The 23226-nt window shown below is 42.1% G+C and overlaps 2 protein-coding genes across 4 annotated transcripts in view; one reads left to right on the top strand and one right to left on the bottom strand.

Moving 5' to 3' along the window:
* Positions 1-1678: 1678 nt before the first annotated feature.
* On the top strand, positions 1679-11526 carry SMNDC1 (survival motor neuron domain containing 1). Of its 2 annotated transcripts, none has more exons than XM_071446180.1 (6): positions 1679-1833; positions 2445-2564; positions 5948-6090; positions 7909-8070; positions 8905-9058; positions 9825-11526. In XM_071446180.1, the coding sequence occupies exons 2-6, from the start codon at positions 2445-2447 to the stop codon at positions 9960-9962; spliced, it is 717 nt and encodes a 238-aa protein (XP_071302281.1). In that variant the 5' UTR covers positions 1679-1833; the 3' UTR covers positions 9963-11526. The 2 variants fall into 2 exon arrangements, with proteins under 2 accessions (XP_071302281.1, XP_071302282.1); XM_071446181.1 differs by lacking the exon at positions 1679-1833 and adding an exon at positions 1891-2338.
* Positions 11527-17283: 5757 nt separating this feature from the next.
* Positions 17284-23226, bottom strand: part of MXI1 (MAX interactor 1, dimerization protein) — a 54911-nt gene continuing 48968 nt past the window's right edge. For both annotated transcript variants that reach the window (XM_071446178.1, XM_071446179.1), the window contains exons 4-6: positions 21673-21787; positions 20319-20490; positions 17284-19173 (exon numbers count right to left, since the gene is read on the bottom strand). In XM_071446178.1, coding sequence (XP_071302279.1) covers positions 19010-19173; positions 20319-20490; positions 21673-21787 — 451 coding nt within the window. In that variant the 3' untranslated portion in view covers positions 17284-19009. The remainder of the gene's footprint in view (positions 19174-20318; positions 20491-21672; positions 21788-23226) is intronic.

Genomic DNA, 23226 nt, shown 5'->3' with positions numbered 1-23226 from the left:
TAATGGTAATGTGCTACTATGTATGTATCCGTTCAAGCAGCAAACATTTAATGAACTATAAAACATATTTTAAAACAAGTGTAATCTGTAAGACAGCAGGAAGATGTCCTCCCTACACTGTTTTTCTCAATATAGTATAAAAGAGCTTCTTTAGTCAGAGACAGAAAAAAAGGTCTCTATTTTTAGGTGAAGATAAATCCAGTGTTAAGGATGCAATTAATGAGAATTTTCAATTTCTAGGAATTAAAGATCAGTCATTTCAGGATCTGGTTTGTCTTCCTATATATAGCATATATATATATATATATATATATATATATATATTTTAATGTTGGTGCCTCTTTTTAGATGTCTGCAGATCACATAAAACTCCATACTCTACTTTAAACTACATACTCTACTATATAACCATAAATCTACTTCAGTATTAACTCTCACCAAACCTTTTATAGAAATAAAACGTCTCTTTATGCTTGCTCCTGCTGCTGCAACCACAGAAGTGTTCTCCTGTTTGCTGTTGCACCCTTTGGAGATAGCTGGACAGTGGATGCCTTCTCAGTCCCTCTTGATCCTACAGATAGAGCATAGATTTCTTAATTTCTTAATTCTTGTCCTGAAATGTGAAGTTGAAAGTGATTGTACTAATGCCTGTTCTAACTGATAGGTATGCTCACAAAGTCATTAGGATTGTTCTATATAAAAAAAATTTGTATGTATTTCAACAGTTGCTATGTCTGCAAAGTCTTATCCGAAAATGTTTCTTTAACTATTTCTAGCTTATTATTGCATAAAAATGAAATCACCAAAAAGTTGTTGTTGCTATTTTCATTGTTACACTTGGTCTCATCAATAATCCCTGAACAGTGTCCAGTAATTTCTGCATTTTAATTATCAAATCATACACCAAGATACAGAAATTTGCTTCATTCTGGGTCAGGATATCCTCAGAGGACATACACCAAGTGCCATAGAACACAGTAGATATATTTTCCTCATAATACATAAACAAATCCAATGAGTGGAGTCAGCTTCCTGTGCAGCACCGTGTGCCTGTGACCACGAGGGCCAGGATGTTTGCAGGAGACACTGATCCTCCTGTTAATATGAAGAAAAATTTTGGGCATCTACTTAATTTGCCTGGCTCACAGCCAAATTAATCAGTGGTTTTCCACCAGAATTTTTTTTTTCCCTGTGACAGGCCTGAAGAAGTCACTGAGCTTTTCTCCTCATTTTCCTGTCCTGTTGCAGGATGAAGATAGCAACTTACTCTCTCCTAAGCTGCTCAGTAGTAAGTTTTGCGTGGTTCTGATAATCATGTAAGCAAGCAGCCAGAGGGTGTTGCTGTACTTGGTATTGTCAGGAACATAGATGTGAGATGTGGGTCCAGGCAGGGTCAGGGACTCCTGGTCCCATGCAGCAGCATGTGCTCCGAAGCACAAATCCGCCATGGTTTCTAGAGCCCTGTACTTCTACAGTACAAATCTACCATGGTTCCTAGAGCCGATCCGCACAGAGCGCTAAAGAAGGAATTGTAAATTCCCGGCGCCGCCCACCCCGGCTCCCAGCCGGCCCCTCAGCCTCGGCCCCGCCCCCTCACGGGGTTGTGGGCGGGGCACCCAGCCACGTGACCCGCTGGCCGCGTGACGCGCTCGCGGGCCGGTGGCACACGTGACCGCTCTCGCGAGCTCCGGCGCGCGCCGGCCGAGGCCCCGCCCCTGCCCCCCCCCAGCCCGGCTGCGGCGGCGGAAGGAGCCGGAGAGCAGCGGCCGCGGCCTGACGGGACCCCGAGCGGAGCCCCCGGCCCGGGCACGGCCCGCACCCCGCACCGCCGAGGTGAGACCGCCGGATGGGCCCTGCCGGCCCCGCGCGATGAGCTCCTGCCCGCTCTGAGCGGCCCGGGGCCTGGGCTGGGCCCGGCCTGGGCCTGGGCAGGGCCCGCGCCAGAGCAGGCCCAGGCCCGTCTGTTCTCCCGCGCCGCTCCGAGCCCACGGGAGCCCCGGCAGGGCCCTGTTCTCGGGGCCCGCAGGGGATTTCGGTGTGAGGCTCGCTGTGTGCGGCGCCCGGAGGGCACACACCGCCGTGCGCGGGGTTTGTTGGGACGCGCATTCATTTTCTAAGGAGCCGGGGCGGTGCGAGGCTTGCCCAAGGCCCCGCTGCTCACACGCTGTGTGTGAGCTGTGCCTGTACCCCGTGCACGGGCACGTGTTTCTGCCCTCTGTTCCTCACAAGTCTCTTAAGAGCAGCCGGAACTGCACAAAAATTAAATGAGCGGGTATCTATAGTGAAATTACTGAACAAATACTCATCATTGAAACTTAATGAGCTGTGTTTCTAACACGTTAGTAATAGCTTTTTTTGTTGTTGTCATTTCACCCACTTGGACCACAAAAGCAGCAAAGCCGTTGTTTTGATGTGGGGTTTGTATGTGTATGTGTTCCTTGTAGATGTCAGAAGACCTTGCTAAGCAGTTGGCCAGCTACAAAGCTCAGCTCCAGCAAGTCGAGGCTGCCTTATCTGGCAATGCAGACAATGAGGATTTACTGAAACTGAAGAAAGACTTACAGGTGAGAACTTGAGGGTAGGTGAAACATCAAGGTCTTTTGCAAGTGTTTTAACTTTCCTAAATATTTGTCCTGCAACAAAAACAGACACTTGGTGGGCTGGTTACTTTCATTCCATGTAGCTTGATATACTCACGGTAGGCTTAGTTTGGAAAAACCCAAAGTATGACCTATTTAAAATATTTTTTTAATTATTAAAAGAGATGTACTAATTTATACAGCAAACTCATTTTCTATAAACTTTGGCCAGAGAGGTGAAAGATATGCCAGTGCTGTCGTTACTATGTGCTGGGTTTAAATTTTTTTTCCCTGAAGCATTTCTCAAAGTCATTATTTTTTGTTGCTTTTACTAATGCTGAAGCCTCATGGTTTAGCTTACCATGATGTTCATACTAAGTTCTCAAATAACTTGATCCAGAACCTGCTTACTCATTAAATGCATTTGCAGTGTTTAAAGCTTTGGAGTGTAGTTCTGTATTCCTTGTGCATCTGAGTCTTGATTGTGTTTCTATATAAGAAAGGAAAAGAGTGGTGTTTTTCATTTGTCACAAGAGCATAGTGTGTTCCTAACAGCTAAAACCCATTTCTGGTCCTTGGGATGTGGTTTAGTGACAGGAAGGCCACCAGCCTAATTTTAAAATATATGAGTGGTCTTTTAGATTCTTGTTCATAAAAAGACACATTGGCATATAGCAAATCCCAGCAGTGCTGTTAAAATCTGTCATGAGAGTGCAAGATGCTGCTTCATTTCTGTTGTGGATTGCTTTAGCCATCAGGTGTAAAAATATATAAAACTATCCAGTGCAAGGTTCAGTGACCACTGCTCTGTATGGAAATAACAGAAATAAATTGGGGCTTCAAAACCAAAACACAAGTAGTGCCTCCAAACAGTGATCTTTAGAATTCCTTTTAAACTGCAAAGGCTTTGTGCCCACAAGGCACTTTATAGATCATCTGAATGTGCTCTGTTGTACACTGTTAAAAGCATGTGTATATTTTTATATTTTTAAAATGCACAGCAAAACCCATATGGGATGATATTTCCGATACCAACACGACCTCGGCTTTGATATGCAGAGATCATTGATGTGAAAGGACAACTTGCAAACTTTTTAATAAAAGCTTTCTGCACAGAATGGGGAAGATCTTTACACTTTCGTCCCCAAAAGGTTTGCTATCCGTATGTTCCACCTTGAAAATGACATAATGTTTTGCAGACTTGATATATGCCAACTAAGCAAACAGCTGTAAGAGTGGGTTTGATGCATCAGTGTCCCAACTAAACAGCTTTTTGTCTGTTCAAAAAGATGGTTACTATGTTACTGAAACATCTTTTTCCTATTATAAATACTGATGCATTTTGTATGCTTAGATTATTCAAAATTAAATTATTAGAAGAAATTGTTAGAAGTACTTAGCTTTTTGCTTTTTGGTTCACCAAAACATTTCTAGGACAGTGTCTGTGCACCCAAAACCAAAGTTACCTTTTCTAGGCTTGATGGCAGCTGTCATCTTGTGTAATTGGAGATGAGATGTGTGGGCGTTGTGCTCTGGAGTGTAGGGCTCTGTCTGGCTTTGTGAAGACCAGTTGGTCAGGAAAAATCTTGGCAAACTAAGTAGTGTTCCCTGTGGGTCACACCTCCTTATCACAGGGATGTGGCACCAAGCCATGTTGTTCAACCTGTTTGGCTGTACTGAGCTGCTGTGGTAGTCCAAGTCCTGCTCAGAAATTTTCTTGGAATGATCTCCTCTCTTAAAGACTTGGGAACTGTCTCATGGCTTGCAATAAAATTAATGTCTCTATCTTGTGAGCCGAGCATTACGGTAGGGGGATATCAGATGAAGATTTTTACCAAAAGTTTGGTAATTTTAATGGCCTCGTGTGTAAGGGGCTTTATTAAATTCAGAGGATTCTTGGTAGACTTGTCTGAAACTATTCACATCCAAGTTCTAGAATAAGCCATCTCTGAGGCAAGAATTAGTCAACAGTTTGGTGCTACTTGGTAGTTGCAATACCTGAAACACTTGTTTTCAGGAGTGCCTTGTGCCTGATGTGATGTACTTGACCTGCTGAGAGAGATACTTAAGCCATGATGCCTCCTGGATTTGCAGAATACAGCTACCTGTATGTTAAGAAATTTTGCACCTGGGAGGGAAAATTAGGTTAATGCTGTATGTTCTCAAATTAGATAACTTGATAATGTTAATCTGTTATGCTTTAGGAAAATGGTCAGCTAAGTAGTAGAAGTAATTGTGTGTTCCTGTGCTCACAGTTGCTACTGATTGTGCTCACTGGAGTACTTATTAACCAGCAGCTCCTCCAAAGCAAAGAGCAAAACTTCTTAGCTGTTGAAAATTCAGACATTAACATGCTGCAACAGAAACAAACTGTTAGGCCTTTGATGTTAGTTGTATAGTTTATCAGATAAAAGTGCTTGCAAGTTAATACATCATAAACTTGGGAAGTGCTTACAATCCTTTAGGTTCTTAAGGGATGATGAACAGCTCCTTTACTGCATTTTCCTGAGTCTTTGTATGCTCATAGCTGAAGTAAGATGTGAAATGGAGAGGGAAGTTCAGGCTTTGCATACTTTCTGTAACCCTCCCCTGACTTAGATGTTTACTGTTTGTTAGCAGAGTGACTGGTTTATGCTGAGGTACTCAAAGAATTGAAGACTTTTTCTTTAGGGCCAGCAAAGTTTCTCTGTATTATATATAAAGTTCATATGGCCCTTTAGATGCTGTCTCCTTTGACATTTTAACCCTAGTGAAATCCAAGGGAGGTCTTGATTGCTTAGTTTTTGATGTAACATTTACAGGAAGTTGGGAGAGCTTTTTGCAAGCTCCTGCTTGCAAATGAATAATGTGTAAAGGAACTGGGAAATTTTGTTACTTTGTCATCTTGAATTAGCAAGGGGAAGGCCTGACCTGAAATCTCAAAGTCAGGGAGTTTAGGAAAAAAACAAACACTTCTATCAGAGTGACCTAAGGAAGCCAGTTCTTTAGTGTGCTCCTGGATGCTTTCTAGCAAAGTGAGAGGGCTTCACAGCTTGGAGGGTGCTCTGCCACCCTGACTCTGCATGCTACAGTTCAGCCAATGAGAGAAATGCTATAAAAAATAATAGGCTACTTTTTGAAAATTGGAGGAGGGCATGGGCAGCTTTACAGCAGTACAGTGAGGACCATACATATTTTTATCTACAATTGCAATTAATGAGTTTAATTAAATTATTAAAAACCACAGCGAGTGTAATTCACACATCAGCAATGAATATAATATAGTAACTTAAAAAAAATCAAACCAAAACCAGTAAGCTTGGGGTAAATATATGCTTGGTAAGAAGAATTTGAGAAATTATTCTTTGTGGGTTTTTTGTCTTTTGTAGGAAGTCATAGAGTTAACCAAAGATCTCCTTTCAACACAACCTTCGGAAACCCTCGCGAGTTCCGACAGCTCCGCGTGCGCCCTCCCCAGTCACTCCTGGAAGGTTGGGGACAGGTGTATGGCCATATGGAGTGAGGATGGACAGTAAGTGTAGAAAACTTCTCTAACAGTTACATGAAATAGTTCAATGGTAAGAGACTTTCATTCAGTTTGAATTGACCAGGGTGACTAAAAGCAAAAAGAAAATACGAAATAAATGTAGTATTAAGTGTTCTTGGACTGTTTATTAAAGGTCAGTATTTTAGGTAACAAAGAGATGGGGGCCCTTTTTTTCACTAACCTTATAAAAGTAGGGTGCCTTTTGTAAATTACCATTTGCTGGTGTAACAAATGGTAGATGGAAAGAATTGGTCAGTTAGGACAGTCTTTTTTAAAGCTTTTGGGATGTGTAATTCATGATTTGTCATTGCATTCATATATGTGTGTCACTGATTACTATGAAGAAAAATTCTTGCTGTATCTCAGTTTGGGCCTCTAGTTGGAAATTAATTTTCAATTTTAATTAAAAATGCTGGGTTTGGCTATAAAATAACTATGTAATGTAACTTTAGAATTAATCAACCTTTTGGGTTTGGTCTCATATATTATCCTGTGTAGTTCTGGGAACCCAAGCAAATCATTTTGACTCCATAAACTTTGAAATAAACATTTAGAAATTACTTTTCATACTGCAAATGTGTAACTATTGCAGCATTAAAAAAACTGCTTTCACAGGACCAATACTGCAATTGTTGCCACTTAGAGAGAGGCTCTGTTGTTGGATGAACCTGCTTTTCTTAACAATAGTAGTAGTAGCCTTATAAAGATTTTGGTATAGCTCTTGATGTCTTAAGTAGAAAACTAGTCTAAAAGTGAACAGTTCTTCTGTTTATTAATGAGTAAAATGTTTTTGTGTTAGAACTTAAAAACTGAATCTTAGTCTTAGGTCACCACTGCATCATTGGTTTTGGTCTGATCCCTTGGTTACAGGATCAAAGCTTGGGGAAGAGTGTGTCAGTGTTCATGGAAGTGCATCTTATTGGACTTTATTGTTCTGCCTTTTTTAGAAAATCCTTCTTCTGTTGCAGCATTTCTTAAGAGCAGTGTTTCATAAAGAGCTAGCCGGAATTTTGGGTTTTCCTGTGTTTGCACCTAACTCAGCTCGAGATGTTGGCCCACTGAAAACACACAAGAAATTAATTTAGTAAATGTTAATTGGAATACTGTCTATGAAACATTTCCTTTTTTTCCCCTGTTTGCTCTAGATATATCCTTTTGCCCTTGAGTTAGGCACAGTTATTTTAAATATTTTTTGGAAATGTCACTTTTTAAATTTTTTTTAAATTTTTCCCATATTTACGTGTATGAAACAGCAATGGACTGTGTTTTAGATTACTGTGATTACTGTGAAAACTTCAAAATTTCTGTTTTAAATCAACATGAAAGCTTTTAAGCTTTAAAGTGTTGAAGAGGGAATGTTTTGAAAGCTTCAGTTTTTCTTCGTTCTTTGTCTTATGGAGAAAAATGGAATGAAAGCTTTGCACTTCTGAGCTGACACTTTCTAAAACTCCTCAATGAATTCTGTGAATGCAGCTTTTTTTTTTCTATCCCATGACTTGCCAGAACTAAAACCAAATCAGGATAGCTGATTAGATTGGCCCCAGCATGAAACATTAGTTGTGATAGCTGTGAGGGCATTGCTTGTTGAAGCTAAAGGTCAAATACAGCAGATTCCAGTCTTTGTACCTGTGTCCCTTTGACCTTAAGACAATAATATCTTGGTTGGATTTGTGTATTACCCCTGAAAATGAAGCTTGATATCTGCATATTTTTCACTTAGTGGCATTAGCTGGCTGATGTAGGTGTTGAAGGGCTGAGTATTAAAGCTTTACTCACATGCTTACAGCCATGATATCTTTACAGGTGTTACGAAGCTGAGATTGAAGAAATAGATGAGGAGAATGGAACAGCTGCAGTTACATTTGCTGGATATGGCAATGCTGAAGTCACACCTCTGTTCAACCTCAAGCCTGTGGAAGAGGGAAGGAAAGCAAAAGAGGACAGTGGCAACAAACCCATGTCCAAGTGAGTAATACACAGATGGAAGTCTGAATGCTGATTTGTGGTTGGTTTTGGGTTAGTTGTTTTTTCTTTCTCCTCCCTCAGCTATAAAAACTGGTTAATGAAATAGGTGTTTTTCTGTTTTGTTTGTGTTTTAAATTTACATTTACTTAGTATCCTGCTATGTCTAACACAGGAAGGTATTTGTAAGGGCTAAAAACTTTTTGTTTTTTTACTTTGGAAAAAACAAAAGGTACAGTTCCTCAGAGTTTGTTATAGCCAGTGATCCCTTCCCTAAAAGGTTGTTCTGAAGATGCTGCATTTGTGGTGGCATAGATTGACTCCTTCAACTTCCTTGTCTTCACTGAAGTAATCTCTGTCCTTTTCCTTCCATCCCTATCCAATGATTGGTAGCAGAGTCCTGCAGACCTCCAGAAAAGTTTGGGCTTTTCACTCCAATGGGTTATTCACACTTTCCAAACCCAAGATGTTCCTGAAATGTAGAAGTGCTGATAGGTCCCATTTCACCCAGAAATGAACTGCACCCAATGCCATGGGTTGCTGTGTTTGGCATGGGCTCCTCGGGTGTGCTTGGTGGTTGTTGTTATGCCAAATGCATCAATAAGTAAGGTAATGCTTATTAATGGAAAGATTAGGTTTGGAATTTTAGGTTTTTGGGATTTTTTTTTTTACCTCCTAGAAATGATAATTATTTACAAGCTTTATTTCTGTAAATTCTGCGAACTTCTGGAAAGTTAATGTGCATGTCTGTTTTACAGTCAAATTGTAGTTTGTTACAGGAAGAGGCATAAACATGAAATGTGGGGTTTGTTTTTTGTTGTTTTTCCTTTTCTCCAGAAAAGAGATGATAGCCCAGCAACGAGAGTATAAAAAGAAGAAAGCTTTGAAAAAAGCTCAGAGAATTAAAGAACTTGAACAGGAACGAGAGGACCAGAAAGTCAAGTGGCAACAGTTTAACAACAGAGCCTATTCTAAAAACAAAAAAGGCCAGGTTTGTTTACTTTTGTCAGTATGTGAGTAGCAACAGGGCCCAGATTTCTGTGCAGTAACTTGGGAGAAAGGAGGTGGTTTTTAAAGGGATGCATCACAGGGATTTGGGTGTCTTTGGGATTCTGAAGTGTGCATTTTTGTGTTTTGTGCACTTCAAATGCCTGGTTTTTTACTGGATTGTTTCGGAGGAGTGCTTCTCCTAAGTGGGCGAGCTTTCACTTGGCTGGGAGAACTAGGCTTGCATCAGGTGCCAGCTGATGTTTGTTGGAGCCAAGAACCTGAGGTCCCCTCTAAACCTCCAGGTCTGGCTTCTTGCTGTGTTTATGACCCAGGAGCACAGTGCTGAGGACGTGCCCTGGAACAGCAAGTGTGGGGTAAAAAAGGTAGCAAGGACATTAAGTCTTATTCCATTTCTGTCATGGCTTGACCAAGAGTTGCCAGACATAGTGGTAAAACTTCCTTTTGAGCAATTATTAGAGATGCCCTCATGAGAGGTGATTTTATTCCTTATTGGCCTGACCTGAGATCCTCAGTACCACAATCACATCCAGTATCGAGGTGCCAGAAGTTCCCAGCCCCATTGCTTCACTCAGTGACAACACATCACAGCTGGGCTGGCTGTTAAAAAGTGTCCCCATCTGTAGGGCAAAAGTTGAGAATGCTGAAGCACTTCAGATAGTAATGATTGCTTGTTTGTTTTGTTTGGTTTTTTTGGTAAAATCCAGCTGGTAATTATTCAGCAATGGTGTTTTCTGTTTTATTTGCAGGTGAAAAGGAGTATTTTTGCTTCCCCTGAGAGCGTAACTGGCAAGGTTGGCGTTGGAACATGTGGAATTGCAGACAAACCTATGACACAGTATCAAGATACCTCTAAATATAATGTCAGGCATCTGATGCCTCAGTAACAGGTGGAAAAGGTGGAACTTCATCTCTGCAGGGCTTTACACTTACCTTTTTATCATTATATTTTTCTAAAAGTAAATTATTTGTTGGCACATAGTGAGTAGTCCATTTTGTCACCATCACTTTGGCTTCAGCTGATTTGAGCCTTAAATCTCCAGCTCTTGATTTGAACACCCCCAACCATTAAACTTTTTGTAGCAGGTAAACATTAATGAGTTCTTGAACTGCTGTTGCCTGTTACTTTCAAAGCAGTATTTGTCTTCAGCTTTGAATCTTTCATTCATACCATTAGTGAAGGTTTTTTTTTTTTTTCCTTCAAAAAAAGTGGTGGTATAAAAGTGGCACCTTAAGAGCCTCCCTGGTTTCTGTAGTCACGGTGCTGTCTGTGACATGCTCAACATTACAGAGCTGCTGCAGCTCTGGGAGAGAGCTGACATGTCACATGGAATTGCTAAGGAAGTTTAAATAACTCCCTTAAATAAATCCACTGTGGATCAGTTTGTTCAGCTGTAAATGAGGGCAGAACAGGGCTGATTGGATCTTTATTACTAATGATCACTTACATTCTAGAAACAATAAATTTGACTTAATTCCAGTCCAAATTTCTTACACTTGAATTTCAGCAGAGGAGATGCTGTTTCTTGTTGGTTGTTTTTCTTTCTTTGTTTGTTTTATAAATACTCATCAAATTATAATAGGAAGTTAATGAAATGTAACCAGAAAACCATAGGACAAGGAACTGTACTTAAGAGTCCCCACCCATCCCCAGGGGTCAGAGCTGGTGCTGTGGAAAGGAGCTGTCCTGTCCTCCCTTGCAGATCTTGTAGGTGTGTTGGTGCAGTCCCAGCAGTGACAGCCTGGGCCCCCATCCAGACACGGAGAACCACAGCACAGCAGATGTGAATGCCTGGATCCCACTTAGTTAGCTGTGAGTGAGTAAAGGTTAGCTGGGAATTTCTGTCCTTACATAACTGACTGGCCCTAGTGTCCATTGTACCTTCAGCTGTATTCCAGTGCTGCTGAGCCCCTTCAGTTTTCTTCAGGAACCCACGTGTAAAAGCTCTTGCTTTTTTGTACTCTCTGTGATTTGCTTTCCTCTGTTCCTTGTCTCGCACTTACGGTAGCGATGCCACCTCTGGACCCGTAATGTGTTTCAAGAAGTTAATGGGTAGCCCTGTATACAATGTAGATATTATTTTTGTAAAATCTAGGGCTGAGTTAATGGACAAGAGTACATCAGCTATTTCCCCCATTAAATAAAACGTGTGTCTTGTCCATTAACCCTGACCATTATTTCCCTGTATATTATGTTAATGTAGCTCATTTTGTAATTTGTTAACTAGATCAGGTCACGTCAGCAATTGTTGATGCACTGATTGGTGGAAATGTCCATCAGTTACCTGAGTCACAACTCAAGCTAAACTCTACAAGCAGTAGTTTAGAATCCATACATAGAAAAAGGTTCTCCCTGTAATGGGAGATGGTGATTTTTATGAATACAAAGTGTGTTAATTTCAGTTTTGTATGTTTAACTTTTATTAAATAAAGTGTTTAAAATCTGCTGGATATATTTGTTGAAGTGGAATTATTCATGGGGGGAAGATAATGGTAAATCAGGACAGGGGTGAGTACAGCAGAATATGCTGGACAGAATGTCATACTCAAAAGTGGCTCTGAAGTACAACACACTCACTGCACCATAAGTAGGTGCTGCTTAATTCCTTATCTTCACTGGTAGCAGGGGGGTTAAATTTTCTTTTGCATAGAAAACATCTCAAGAGTAAAATAATCTGCTTTTTAGAAAGGGAGTTTGTGGTACAGCCTGCAGCTACAACCACATGTCCCAGCAGTGACATTAACTAGGTGACAGTTGTGCCACACTGACAGCCCAGTGCTGAGGAAGGTCACCTGTTGTCTTTCACAGGTGCCTGTGATACAGTGTCCCTTTCACTTACCGAAAACGAGCATCTTGAATTCAGAACTGACACATGCTAAAGCAGGCAGAACTGGAGTTTTCAGGAAGCCTATTCTGAACTCCACCTGTTCTTTTAACAGAAAACAGTCTTTGGAAAAGAAGGCTTAATCCATAGCTGACATGAGCTACATCTGCTTGTCTTTAATGTAATAAATACAATCAAGAGACCATCCCAGGGCTATTTATTTGTTCACTAGCTCTGGAAAGCAATAGAGTCATCAGAACACAATGGGTGCTGTAAGCCTTCTCTGCAAGGGACAGTCCAGCCCAAGTTGTTTTGGCTGAACCTTTCAAAAATTTTAGCAAAACTTGTACCTTTCCACTGAGTAATTTACTCTCACCTCTTGTAATGGGGCTGCCTCATGGACTTTGGTGCAACTCTTCTGTTGGGCACTGCAAAGAAGTGCTGAAAGAAAGTTTTGACTGCCTTTTTTCTGAAACACCTTACCTGGAGTAAGTGAAACAATGAGACCACTGTGCCTGGGGTGGTCCAATCTATGAAGAGAATACATCTTGAGAACAACTTTTATAAACAAAAAAAGCTGCCCAACCACAACTGCTGTGTTGGCCACACAGCCATTCCTTAGAGCACATCAAGATTTTTTATGCTCTTGCCTCATCTGCAGGATGGGCCAGTTAATTGTAATCTGGCTTTGGAACACAGCCTTAGTAAAGTGGCTTGAGAAATTCATGTAATAAAAATAAATCTTGCGTGAAGCAATGCTGGTAATTGCCAAAACACAAGAGTTTCTTACATTACAAATTCTGAGTTGACCTGAAATGTGGCTGATGGTGTTTTGGTTGGTTGGGTTTCTTTTACAATTTATTTTCCAGTTTTAATAACTGGTCTAGACAGCAAGAAGCCTGGGAACTCATGCTCTGGGCCTTTGCACACAAATTACCTACCCCAGTGCCAGCAAATCCTGCTATAGCCAGAGACTACTTAAAAACACTGAAATGACAGAGAAAGTTACTGTAAAAGTAAAGAGTTCAAGCCCCCCCAGGCTATAGAGATGGAAGAGATATTTGTCAGAGATTTGTGCTTGTCAGATAAGGGTACTGTGCAAAATGACCAGTATGGGCTGCATGTTTCCTCTTCAACCATTTCCTATAAGGCCTTACTTTTATCTAGCACAGCCTCAGTCCTGTGCAAACTGAAACCCATAGTGGAAATTAAACCAGTATAAACCTCACTCAGATCTAGGATTGCCCCAGTCAGTTTAAGTATTTAGAAGTCTCAACAGTAGCAAATTGAAATTCTCATGGTCATGGCAATCCATTTCTACTTTGCCTTCCCTAAAGCCAGTGAATGCTGTGTCACTTCTTATTTATGTAGCTGCTCGGTCTCACAGGTTTGTAAATACAAAAAGGGACTTTATCTGAGAGGACTGCAATTCAAGAGTGGAGATCTTCAGAAGGCAAAACCTACAGCAAACTTCTGTGCTTCCCCTTGAGGTTCTGCTCACCTGCAGCAGCTGTGGCAGGCTCTTGGGAACAACCACTCTCTTTGCAACAGTTCTGTGAAGAGTGAGGCTGCTGAAAACATTCCTGGGTCAGGCTCAAGAGAAGGATTGCTGCTGCCTGGGAGCTGGTGCTGCTCTTTGCATTGTAATTTGTCCAATCTTCATCTGGGCTCTAAAAACTTTCACTTAGACAGTAAAATAAGGAGGGACATTTGCATGAGGATGATGGTGCCACCCACCCAAGCCAGCTCTGGTCTTGAGCAAAAGGCTCTGCTACATAAAAGCACTTGCATTGCTTCCTTCTGCAAAGCAATTCCCTTTCTACACTGAACTCACCTCACAATGACTCCTTGGTCTGTACAGAAGTGCAAAAACTTCTTACAGTGGGTGCTGATTGAAAAAAGTTTGCTCTCACCTAGACTGAAAGGTGCTGTTACTTCCCAAAGAGACTTTATCCATGAGGAATATGAGTGAGCTGCATTTTACACCTTACCTGTCTGACTGACCTGCTGAAACTGGGATTTCCTGGGGTGATGGATACTATTTCATACAGTTATCCAGCACTCTGGGATAGGAAAGAGCTTTTGTATTTCCCCATCAAGCCTTCCAGGAGGAGATCCAAAACAATTAATTGAGACATATTTTTGAAAAGGGATTAAATGGAAAGAATTTCCTAACCTTAGCTGAATGGAGCATTAGCAAGAGCACTGGTAGCCCAAGTTATGGCCTAGGCCTGTGCACATTTTAACAAGAAACCGCAATATTAAAACCACCATAAAATACTTTAAATTCCTTCATGGCTTATTCTGCTTTGCTGCAACATCCCTCATGATCAAAATTAATCCTTGCTGAAGCTGTATCCTTGCTGTATTAAAATAAAGCTTCATCACATGTCTGCAGCACAGAGGTCTGCAAGCCAAGATGTTGGATGACTTGCTGAAGGCCAAAACTACCCAGCTCACCCCACCATTTGCTGCAGGCCTCACTGGGGTACTACAAACCAAGGTGCTGATTTTTTCCAGTATGATAAAAATAAATTGCTGCCCACAGCTTTTACAGCATGGCTAATGTTGAAGATCTTTCCCCAAATAAATTACATTTCACACCTTTGACCTGCATCAGCCAGGCCAGCAGCACAATGTGACTCAGCTATTCAGCTCTGTATGAGCCCACACCTTGAAGGACACATCCACCCTTCTCAGCCATCCCTGATCCTTGACACTTTTGAAGGGATCTCAACACATGCATGTTGCGAGACAACTCCACAAACAGGACCCCTCCATAAAAGGTATTTAGTACCACAGCCAAAACACCAGTACCCACAGACTCCCTGTTCCTGCCTCTGCCTAACAACTACACCATCAGCCCTCTCTGCAGGAGGAAATAAGCAGAGAAGAAGAGGCCGGTGCTGGTGTATTATTCCCAGTTAAACAACCTGCCTTTCAGTAAAAGGAAAACTTTGCCTGTGCAAATACCACTCTCCTGTATTCATCCTCCCAAATGTCACTCAGATGTGTTGGCACATTTCAAGAAGATGTGACAGCACATCAGTGTTCTCTAGGTATTCTGTGCAAACTGGGGAACAGAGAGGCAGAAGGACACACTCCTCTTCCCCGAGGGTCCCACAGGACAATTCAGAGATCACATTGCTGATGCAGAGGAGTTTCAGTCACTATCCAGTCACGGAATTTCTCCCTCACTGGACAATGTGTCCATGGGAGAAAGCTCCAGGAAAAAAAATAGGACTTTATTCTACTTTTATATAGCTTTTCATTGTTATCACCTCTCTAACCTCAGAATGAAGTCCTGTTTTTTACCATTCTCTTCCAGGAAGTGACCTTGATTTCTCTCTCCAATGATGCATGTTTGGTGTCAGAAAAAATGCCACAAGAAAATCCTATGATCCTGGGTGGGGAGGAAAGAGAACAACTATCTCCAGTTAGGGCACCCAATGGATCCCACTTCCACTGAAACCAAATGTTTCACCCATTCCAACAGGGCAACACAACAAACAGGGAACAGTGAGTACATGAGAACAAAGCAGAAAAGCAGGAGGCCGGAGCTCACAAAAAGATGGCAGCAAACAAGCAAACAAACAGACAAAAGGAAAACACAATCACCCACCCCAGAAAATGATAAGTCTGTCTAGTTAACCCCCTTTCTATTGACCTACAGATTTCTTGAGACAGACAGATGTGAGACCACCTTCGTCACTGACATGCTGCTAATGGAACGGACGTTAAAATGACCTTCAAGTGACAACTTGCCACAGGATAACCGTGACAAATGCAGCCAGATAGTCATCTCCACCTTGTCTGCAGACACGAGGTGACATTCCATAATACACTCGTGTCAAAAGAAGGAAAATGCTGGATGGTCTTTTTAATGGGTTTGTCTGTAGCAAAGAGACCCACTGGGGATCTAATTTACAGAGGGAGGACTTGACAGAATGAGCTTATGAGGGAGCTGTGCGTGCGTGTGCATGTCTGCCTACTGCATGGGAAGGCTGCCTCAGGAAAGTGCATCCAATTCTGCTTTTACAGCAAAAGTCACCATATTCTTGTAAAATTATACCAACACCTCTAAAAATGGGTTATCTTGAACACTGCAACAGAAAAGACCAGAACAGTGAAGGGAGAGTTGAGGAGGAATGGCAGCTGTGTGAGGTGAGAAAATGCAGGATCCACAAAGCAGAAATAAAGCAAGGCAGAACAACTTTGAAAGGCCAGAGAAATGTTTCATCACATAAGAAATTATCAAAACTCTGGCTGAAATCTGCTAGGATCTGCTACAAAGAACCCACCAGCACCAGAGCAACCAATCCCAGGTCTTTGGAGTTATTAGAAAGGTTCTTAGATTTGTTTTCTTCCTTGACCTCCCCCTGGCTGGACCATTGCTGCTGAGCATTCAGGCAGGTGGCTGGTGATGGAAGTTCATCTCCTGTGACATTTTCCCCATTTACTTGCACTTGAGATCAGGATCCCTTTGAGACCACAGTACTAGAAAAGGTAGGAGATACCAAACTGCCCCAGAGCATTACAAACAAACATTTTAAAAGCATTTATTCCAACCATAGACATGTCACTGTTTTGTACCAACTAGGAGAGCAGGGCCATTCTCCATCCCTTGAACTTCAGTGCTTCTCAGCTGTTGTATTGCTTTCCCAAGTGGGCATTTAACACAAACAGGAATAACAGGAAAAGAGGTGCTGTGACAGCTACGGAAAAGGGCTCATAAATAAATAAATCCAACTGGTATCCAACTGCTCAGCACCAGCACTGCCAGTTGTCAACACTTCCAAGGAGAATAATAATGAATAAATAAGACCTTGCTAGAGCTGAAGTTTCCTACCTTTCACCACTCTACAGACTGTTTCAAGCCTTGTGTCATCCAGATATCATATAGATCCCAAAAGTAAATTCAAGTAGCATTTCTTCTTTCAAAGCCCTTGGGCTCCATTTGTAACCTAGAGCTTAATTCACTCTGTGGCAGACTCCTGCTCCTGCCAGGTAACCTCCCAGAAAGAAGAACAGATGGATTGAGACACTGGATTACATGCACACAAGTGAAAACACATTTAACAACTGCAACCAGATGCAAACTTAGTAAGCAAATTAAAAAAAAAAAACAGACTGGAGAGAAATCATTCATTACAGCCATGGAAAGATTATTTCTCTACTCAAGCATGTGTGTTGTGCCTCTTACAGGGAATGACACATTTTGGAGAGTGGAAGAAACATCAGAGTATTTAAACACAGGCAACTTATCACAGTGCAAAAGTCTACATGAGACTTGCTCAGGATGTCACTGCAGGACCAAAGGGCACAAGAAGAACAGCAGCTGGCTGAAGTGACAGGAATGACCAAGATGGAAGAACACAACTCATTTCAGATACAGAAATGTTTAATGGCGTTAAAGTGCTACTTTAATGGGGACCATATGCTAACATTTAAACACAATTCCACTGCACTGCTAAATATGGTTGTCTTTATTTTTTTTACTTTATTTTACCTCTTTTTACCCAACCCTATCTAAAACAATAAAATAAAATCTAAAGGACTGAAATTAACAACCCATTCAAATCAGCAATAAGTTATGAATTTTATAAAGCATTTTTTCCTCTTTTTTTCTTAGTAATGAGGGGTAATTAAATTACTTAAGGATATACAAAGTTTCAAACAATGCCATAGGTGAAGACTCTATTAAGGTTTTTAAAACTTGGAAAACAAAATAATCCTGGCCATTAAAAAGACAAAAATAAAAAAGCAAAGCCCTCAAAGTGCAGGTTAGAATGCTTGTCTTGGAGAAAATTAGAAAACGTTCGCTATAACAGCTCTTAACAGCACCTGCACAGATAAGGTGGCAAGGCCCTTGGGAACAGGACGTGCAGTCAAAACGTTACATTAACATGAGAGACGTGCTGAGCTTAACTAGGTTAACTACTGGACTGGAACTTCAAAAGTCAGCAAAGGGAATGATTCTAAAAAGAAAACTGAAGAAACCCCCACCAAACCTGGCCTCTTCCAGCTTAGCACAGCCTTCATCCATTGTGTGCATGGCAAAAAAATGTTCTTTGCATTTCATTGGGTCAAGTGCTTCATCAAAACAGAGATCTTTTCATGGCATAAATTCATATAAAAGACATCTAAGGTTTCATATGGACAAGCTCTAAAAAGATGCATCAGACTTGGGGTGTTTTCCCTCCCAACACATTTACAAATGTTTATCAAAAAATCACTTCAAATAAAAAGGTCATAGTGGCTCAGTATCTGGGCATGACTGTCTGGTGTGTCAGCTCTCGAGTGCTGGTTTCGTTCTGCCCTCAGCTGGCCGTGTGCCTGCGAGGGGCACACATCTACCAGGGACCTGCTGGCGCTGGCACAGCCCCAGGCCTGACAGCCCACCCTGTGCTGGTAGGTTACAGGTGTGTACCTCTCGCTTTAGCCACGCTTCTGAGGTACTCACTGTTCAAATGATGTCCAACAGAAAGCTGAGTTGAATGGTGTTCTCCCCTGAACATCGCTGCCCCTCTCCCTCTGGGCACAGAATGAGACCTTCATCATTATCGGCACTGTTATTCCTAGGCTACGTAAGCCTTCTTAGATTTCCTAGTACATTATGACAGCATTAGATTGTGGTAAACTGTAGGATACAGTCCTCTCAGGACCACAAAAGCTCTTCAGAAGGGCCTAAATTAGGTTGTTCAATCTGAATGCGGTGTAAGAAATTTTGACATTTCTCAGATCTCATGACAGAAAGAGAGGGATGAGTTTCTAGTATCCTCTTTCAAACAATTTCAAATAAATTCAAAACAAAGTGTTTCATCACTAAGGTCTAGATCCAGGTCCCACAGAAACAAACGGATTTCATTGACTGCAAAGGGACTAGTATTTGGCCTAACTTTTTGCCAGCAGAAATTGGGATTGGTAACATGACCAAATGAACAAATATGGGTTTCTGGGGAGGCTTCCTTCACCCAAAAAGCTCTATATACAGGTCTCTCCAGGCCTAGCTGTCAATATGTCAATTCTGAAAGAGGATACTGGCATCTAGGACCCAGTTTGATCATCCCAGTGAAATCATTCACCCTGCACTGTTGTCTCACTTGGTTCTAGGAAGCAAACGAGAGCTTGACACTGGCGCTGGAGTAACCCTCATCACTCCCAATACTCTGCAAGCTGCTGTGATCATCAATGTCACTGATGCTGGTTGTGCTGATATTGTCCACTTCTCCATGGGAGAACTCTGTGCTTTCAACGTCCACTTCAATCTCTTCTAGAAAGGGAAATGAGAGAAATGCACACAGGTTAGCACTACACACCCAACTGCCCCTTCATGCCAGTGAGCTCCTGGGACTCCCCTAACACTGAAGGGAACTGAAGCAGTCATCTGGCAGGTTCCCCCTGGAATGGGCTGTGGTCATTGTTTATAAAAAGACTAATACCAGCTTGGAGGTTTTTGTAGGGATTTGGCAAACGGATTTCACTCCTCCACACACCAGCCACACTGTCAGCGTAGTTGAGCCACCCCACACACTGAGCTTGTCCCACCACCTCTTTCTTTGGACCTCTAATACTCCAGTGTTAAAAAAAAGAAAAAACAAATAAAATTGAGTGCAAGAGAGAAAATGGAGCATGAAGTCAACCCTAAACATGCTAGCTGCTTGACTTTATATTGCCAAAGCCAGGACCACACACAATTACAATGCATTACCATGGGAATCTGGGTTACTTTCACACATGCTCAGTGGATTTTGGAACAGACATCTTGTTTTTAAGAAAGACTTAAAAAGCAAAGATCTAATTAACCAGGTATCTTGGTTAGGTATATTGTTCAGGAATTTTCCAAAGGATTTTTGTTTTAAACTACAGATTCATACTCAAACTATCCATCATCTTCTGGTCTGTCAGTAAATATCAAACCATCTATTGTGCCTAATGGTCTGTCCACTGCAGGGATATATTTAAAAAGGAAGTTATCTTAATTCAGTTAGCCATTCAGATATATCTAGCCAGTTTTGACTGAAGAGGTGAGCTCAATGGGAAGTTTGGTGGGGGGGCTGGGGGGTAGGTGTGTGAAACATTGGTTCCAGTTTTATTGATATCTTACATTTTCCTCTTTTTGTTGCCAAGAGATTCAGCAGACCAAAAATCACAATGAGCATCTCAACTTTACCATCTCTTTCAATGCCATGGAAATCAGTTCAAGTTGACAGCAACAACAATTCTTCCAGACTTAGAATTAATGCAAAATACTAAACTCTCTATATGTATGTGTGTGTATGTGCCTGTGTATGAGCAGAATCAGCAAACTAAACACCAAAGGCCATGAGAAGGGGAAGCTGAGAGATAAGAAATGGATGAATCTCATTCTCTCACTTCAGAGTCCTGGCAATTCCGTGCTGGTTCAGCAACACCCACCTCGCTCCGAGTCCGAGTGATCCGAGGAAATGGTAGATCCAATGCTGTCCATTCGTATTCGCTCTATCTCCTGAGGACCCTGTAGCTGTTCCAGTCTTCTCTTTAGGAATCTTTGTTCTCGTTCCAGGTTCTCGAGCTGGTGTTGGCTTCTCCTCTCTGCCTCTTCAAGTTTCTGAGATGATCAAATATAACTCAGTAATTGCTTTTATCCTTTTCTCCTTCCCTCCCACCTCCGCTGCCCTGCCACCTGCCTTGCTTAGACCTTCCCAGTCCCAGAAGGATTCAAGTTCAAGTGCCCTGAACCAAGCTGCCTCGCAGTCTCCAAGCACAATGCTTTCTCCCCACATCTTTCCACCTCTCAGCTCCTGATAAATCATACCCATTAGTACGAAGAGTCTCTGAGGACTGAGGCTCTCCGGGGGACGCGCTGTGAATGGCAGCAGTCTGTGGTCATCCCACCCGGCATCAGACACCTGCATTACCGCCTGTGCCCACGGAGGGGCCTCACACCCCCAAACCAATCCACTCCAGGGTTTGTTACGAGCTGCTCCAACATAAAAACGTGGCCCGGGAGTTCTGTGTTCTTTACTGCATGGTTTAGAAGGATTTCTCAGAAACAGTTTTCTATTCAGTGAGTGATTTACATAACCTACTACAGATTTCTTTGATCACAGCTGGGAAATCTACCAGGGCACTGTTCTTTGTTTCCTACGACAAGCACATTGCATAAGGAGGAGTCATTTCAGGCTAACTCTGTCCCTTTGGCAGCACTTTTCCTCCCTCATCACCCATCTTCCCTCTCTATATCCTGACCTGCAACGAAGTATTTCAGCCTCTCCCAGATACTGACAATGCTGCATTCTCTTTTCACATCTCTCTTTGCCAAAAGTGGAGCTGGAAGAGCTAGGCTAGCTGGAAGGTTCACACATGGAACTCCAGCAAGCCAAACCTGTCTCACACTCTTGTGGTTTGTGCTTATGCTTTGGCAGTGGAAACTCAGTAGCACACCAGAAAAAAAGCTGCATTTCCCATCAAAATGCAGTCACTCAGCAGTAGGTATGTTTTTCTTTAAAGAGATACAGCTGTCAACAAATGATCACAATACAGAACAAGATCTTTGCTCTTCAAATCCATCATTTTTGTACTTAAGGAGTTCATTATGGACTCTTCCAACAATGTGGCTTGTGGCAATGATAAATGGCTAACCAAGGGGGCAAGGCTTGCTTGCTCTTTTTATTTATTTATTTACTTTTTAACAGTGTTCAACAGAGTTAGCTCTAGGCAGCAAGGATGACACTTGCATTGCACTTCCCAAGAGCCCACGCTGAAAGCAGCAGGGAAAGGCAGCTCTTACCTTGATATGTGCTTTGGCTTTGTTGAGCAGCCCAAGCGTGGTGTGCCGGGTGCAGTCTGGTCCGAGCGGTATCAGAACTTTTAAGCGTTCTAGACACAGGCGGAGGTGAGCTCGGCTGCGAGGGGAGAACAGGGGGATCAGAGCCATGCTTTCTGCAAGGGAATGTCACTTCTTTTATTGCTGCCCCCCTATGAGGCAGTTTTCAGGCTTCCCTGTTTCCAGGCATGACAAGATTCCCCTCAGGTACCAGCACAGACTGCCGCTGAACTATTTACGCTTCAAACATCAGCTGCTCACCAATACTTTCATTATTGCTAACCTCTGACAGACACTGTTTATTTTCTTGCTGTCTGAACAGATAATCTGACCCATCTGGATGAACTTTGTGCAGGGGCAAAGGCACAGAAGAAAATGGTACAAGTATCTCATGGATTTCAACTCTCTCTGAGCTATTTGCTGTCTCTTTTGCTGAGAAGAACTTTTGTGAAAGCAGTTTTGAATGACTGCTACCCCCTGCATGCTTGTCCATTGCTAGCTCAGGGACATTTGCTATGAACTGACCTGAATACCTTCTTTTTGCATGAAATTAAGACCATCAATGGAAAAATGGTCAATTCAAAACACTGAAACAATCCCTGGCAATTCAAGGAGCGACAGAGATAGTAGTTCCCAAGAACTGCACTCTTTCTCCTTCCTGGGCCCAGGTCTGAAATGTTGCTGGGGGTGCAAGGTCTGTGGGAATGAGAGAACCCAAGACCTTCCCCCAGGCAGACTTCTGACCTTGGCTACAAAGACAGGCTCCAGCACAACAGCACTGCTGGTGATATGATCCATTTTCTGCAGTACATGGCAACATGTTCTGGGGTAAATGGTTCAGGCAGCAGTGACAACCCACATCGTCCTCAGGCTGCAGAGGAAAACTGTTCCCACTGTCTCTTCCTCTGGATCACATATGCAGGGATGAACAGCAGATTTATGGAAAACTATCGAGTGTGTGTTGCCTTTTTCCCCTCCCTCTCTCTTTCCCAGACATTAATGATTTATGTCCAAAGTTGTCATCCCAATCAATAACACAATGACATCAGCTTTACCATTCACATGCAAGAAACACCAGTGCAAAAGACTCCTGAAAGCCTATCCCAGCCCCTGCTCATGCACAAAGAAACTGAATCTTAGCCTGATCCATCTCAATGCAGGGGAAGGAAAAAAAAAAGAAAGAAAAAAAGAGCATGGACAGTTCATTTCCATTTGTTTTTCAAATGCACTATTGCACCCAGTTTGAAAGGGGTGGGGGAGAGGAGTCTGTAATCAGGCAATTATGTCAGTGACAAGCAAGGATGATTAAGGGTGGAAGGGTCAGGGGTTTTGCTGATGAACTGTCAGCACAGGGGAGTGTTCACTGGCCGTGCTGTAGAAGTGAGCTCCTCACAGTTTCTACCATAAATCTCTTTACGAAGGGTTCATCATTCTGTTTCAATAACAGTCACAGGGCTGCATATTACCAGCAAGAGCCTTGAAGAAAGCATGTTTTCCATTAAACATTAACAAATACAG

This window comes from Agelaius tricolor, unplaced genomic scaffold, assembly GCF_023055355.1.
Source record: "Agelaius tricolor isolate 1412-34295 unplaced genomic scaffold, bAgeTri1.0.p SCAF_22, whole genome shotgun sequence".
Lineage (NCBI taxonomy): Eukaryota > Metazoa > Chordata > Aves > Passeriformes > Icteridae > Agelaius > Agelaius tricolor.
Note: the sequence above shows the minus strand (reverse complement) of the source record. Positions and strands in the feature narration are given on the sequence as shown.

What these genes read in the sequence shown, in the direction of transcription:
- SMNDC1 (XM_071446180.1), top strand. Translation starts at nt 2,445, where the DNA reads ATGTCAGAAGACCTTGCTAAGCAGTTGGCCAGCTACAAAGCTCAGCTC. An exon ending in AACTGAAGAAAGACTTACAG is followed by an intron (nt 2,565 to 5,947) that starts GTGAGAACTTGA and finishes TGTCTTTTGTAG; the next exon opens with GAAGTCATAGAGTTAACCAA. An exon ending in GGCAACAAACCCATGTCCAA is followed by an intron (nt 8,071 to 8,904) that starts GTGAGTAATACA and finishes CCTTTTCTCCAG; the next exon opens with AAAAGAGATGATAGCCCAGC.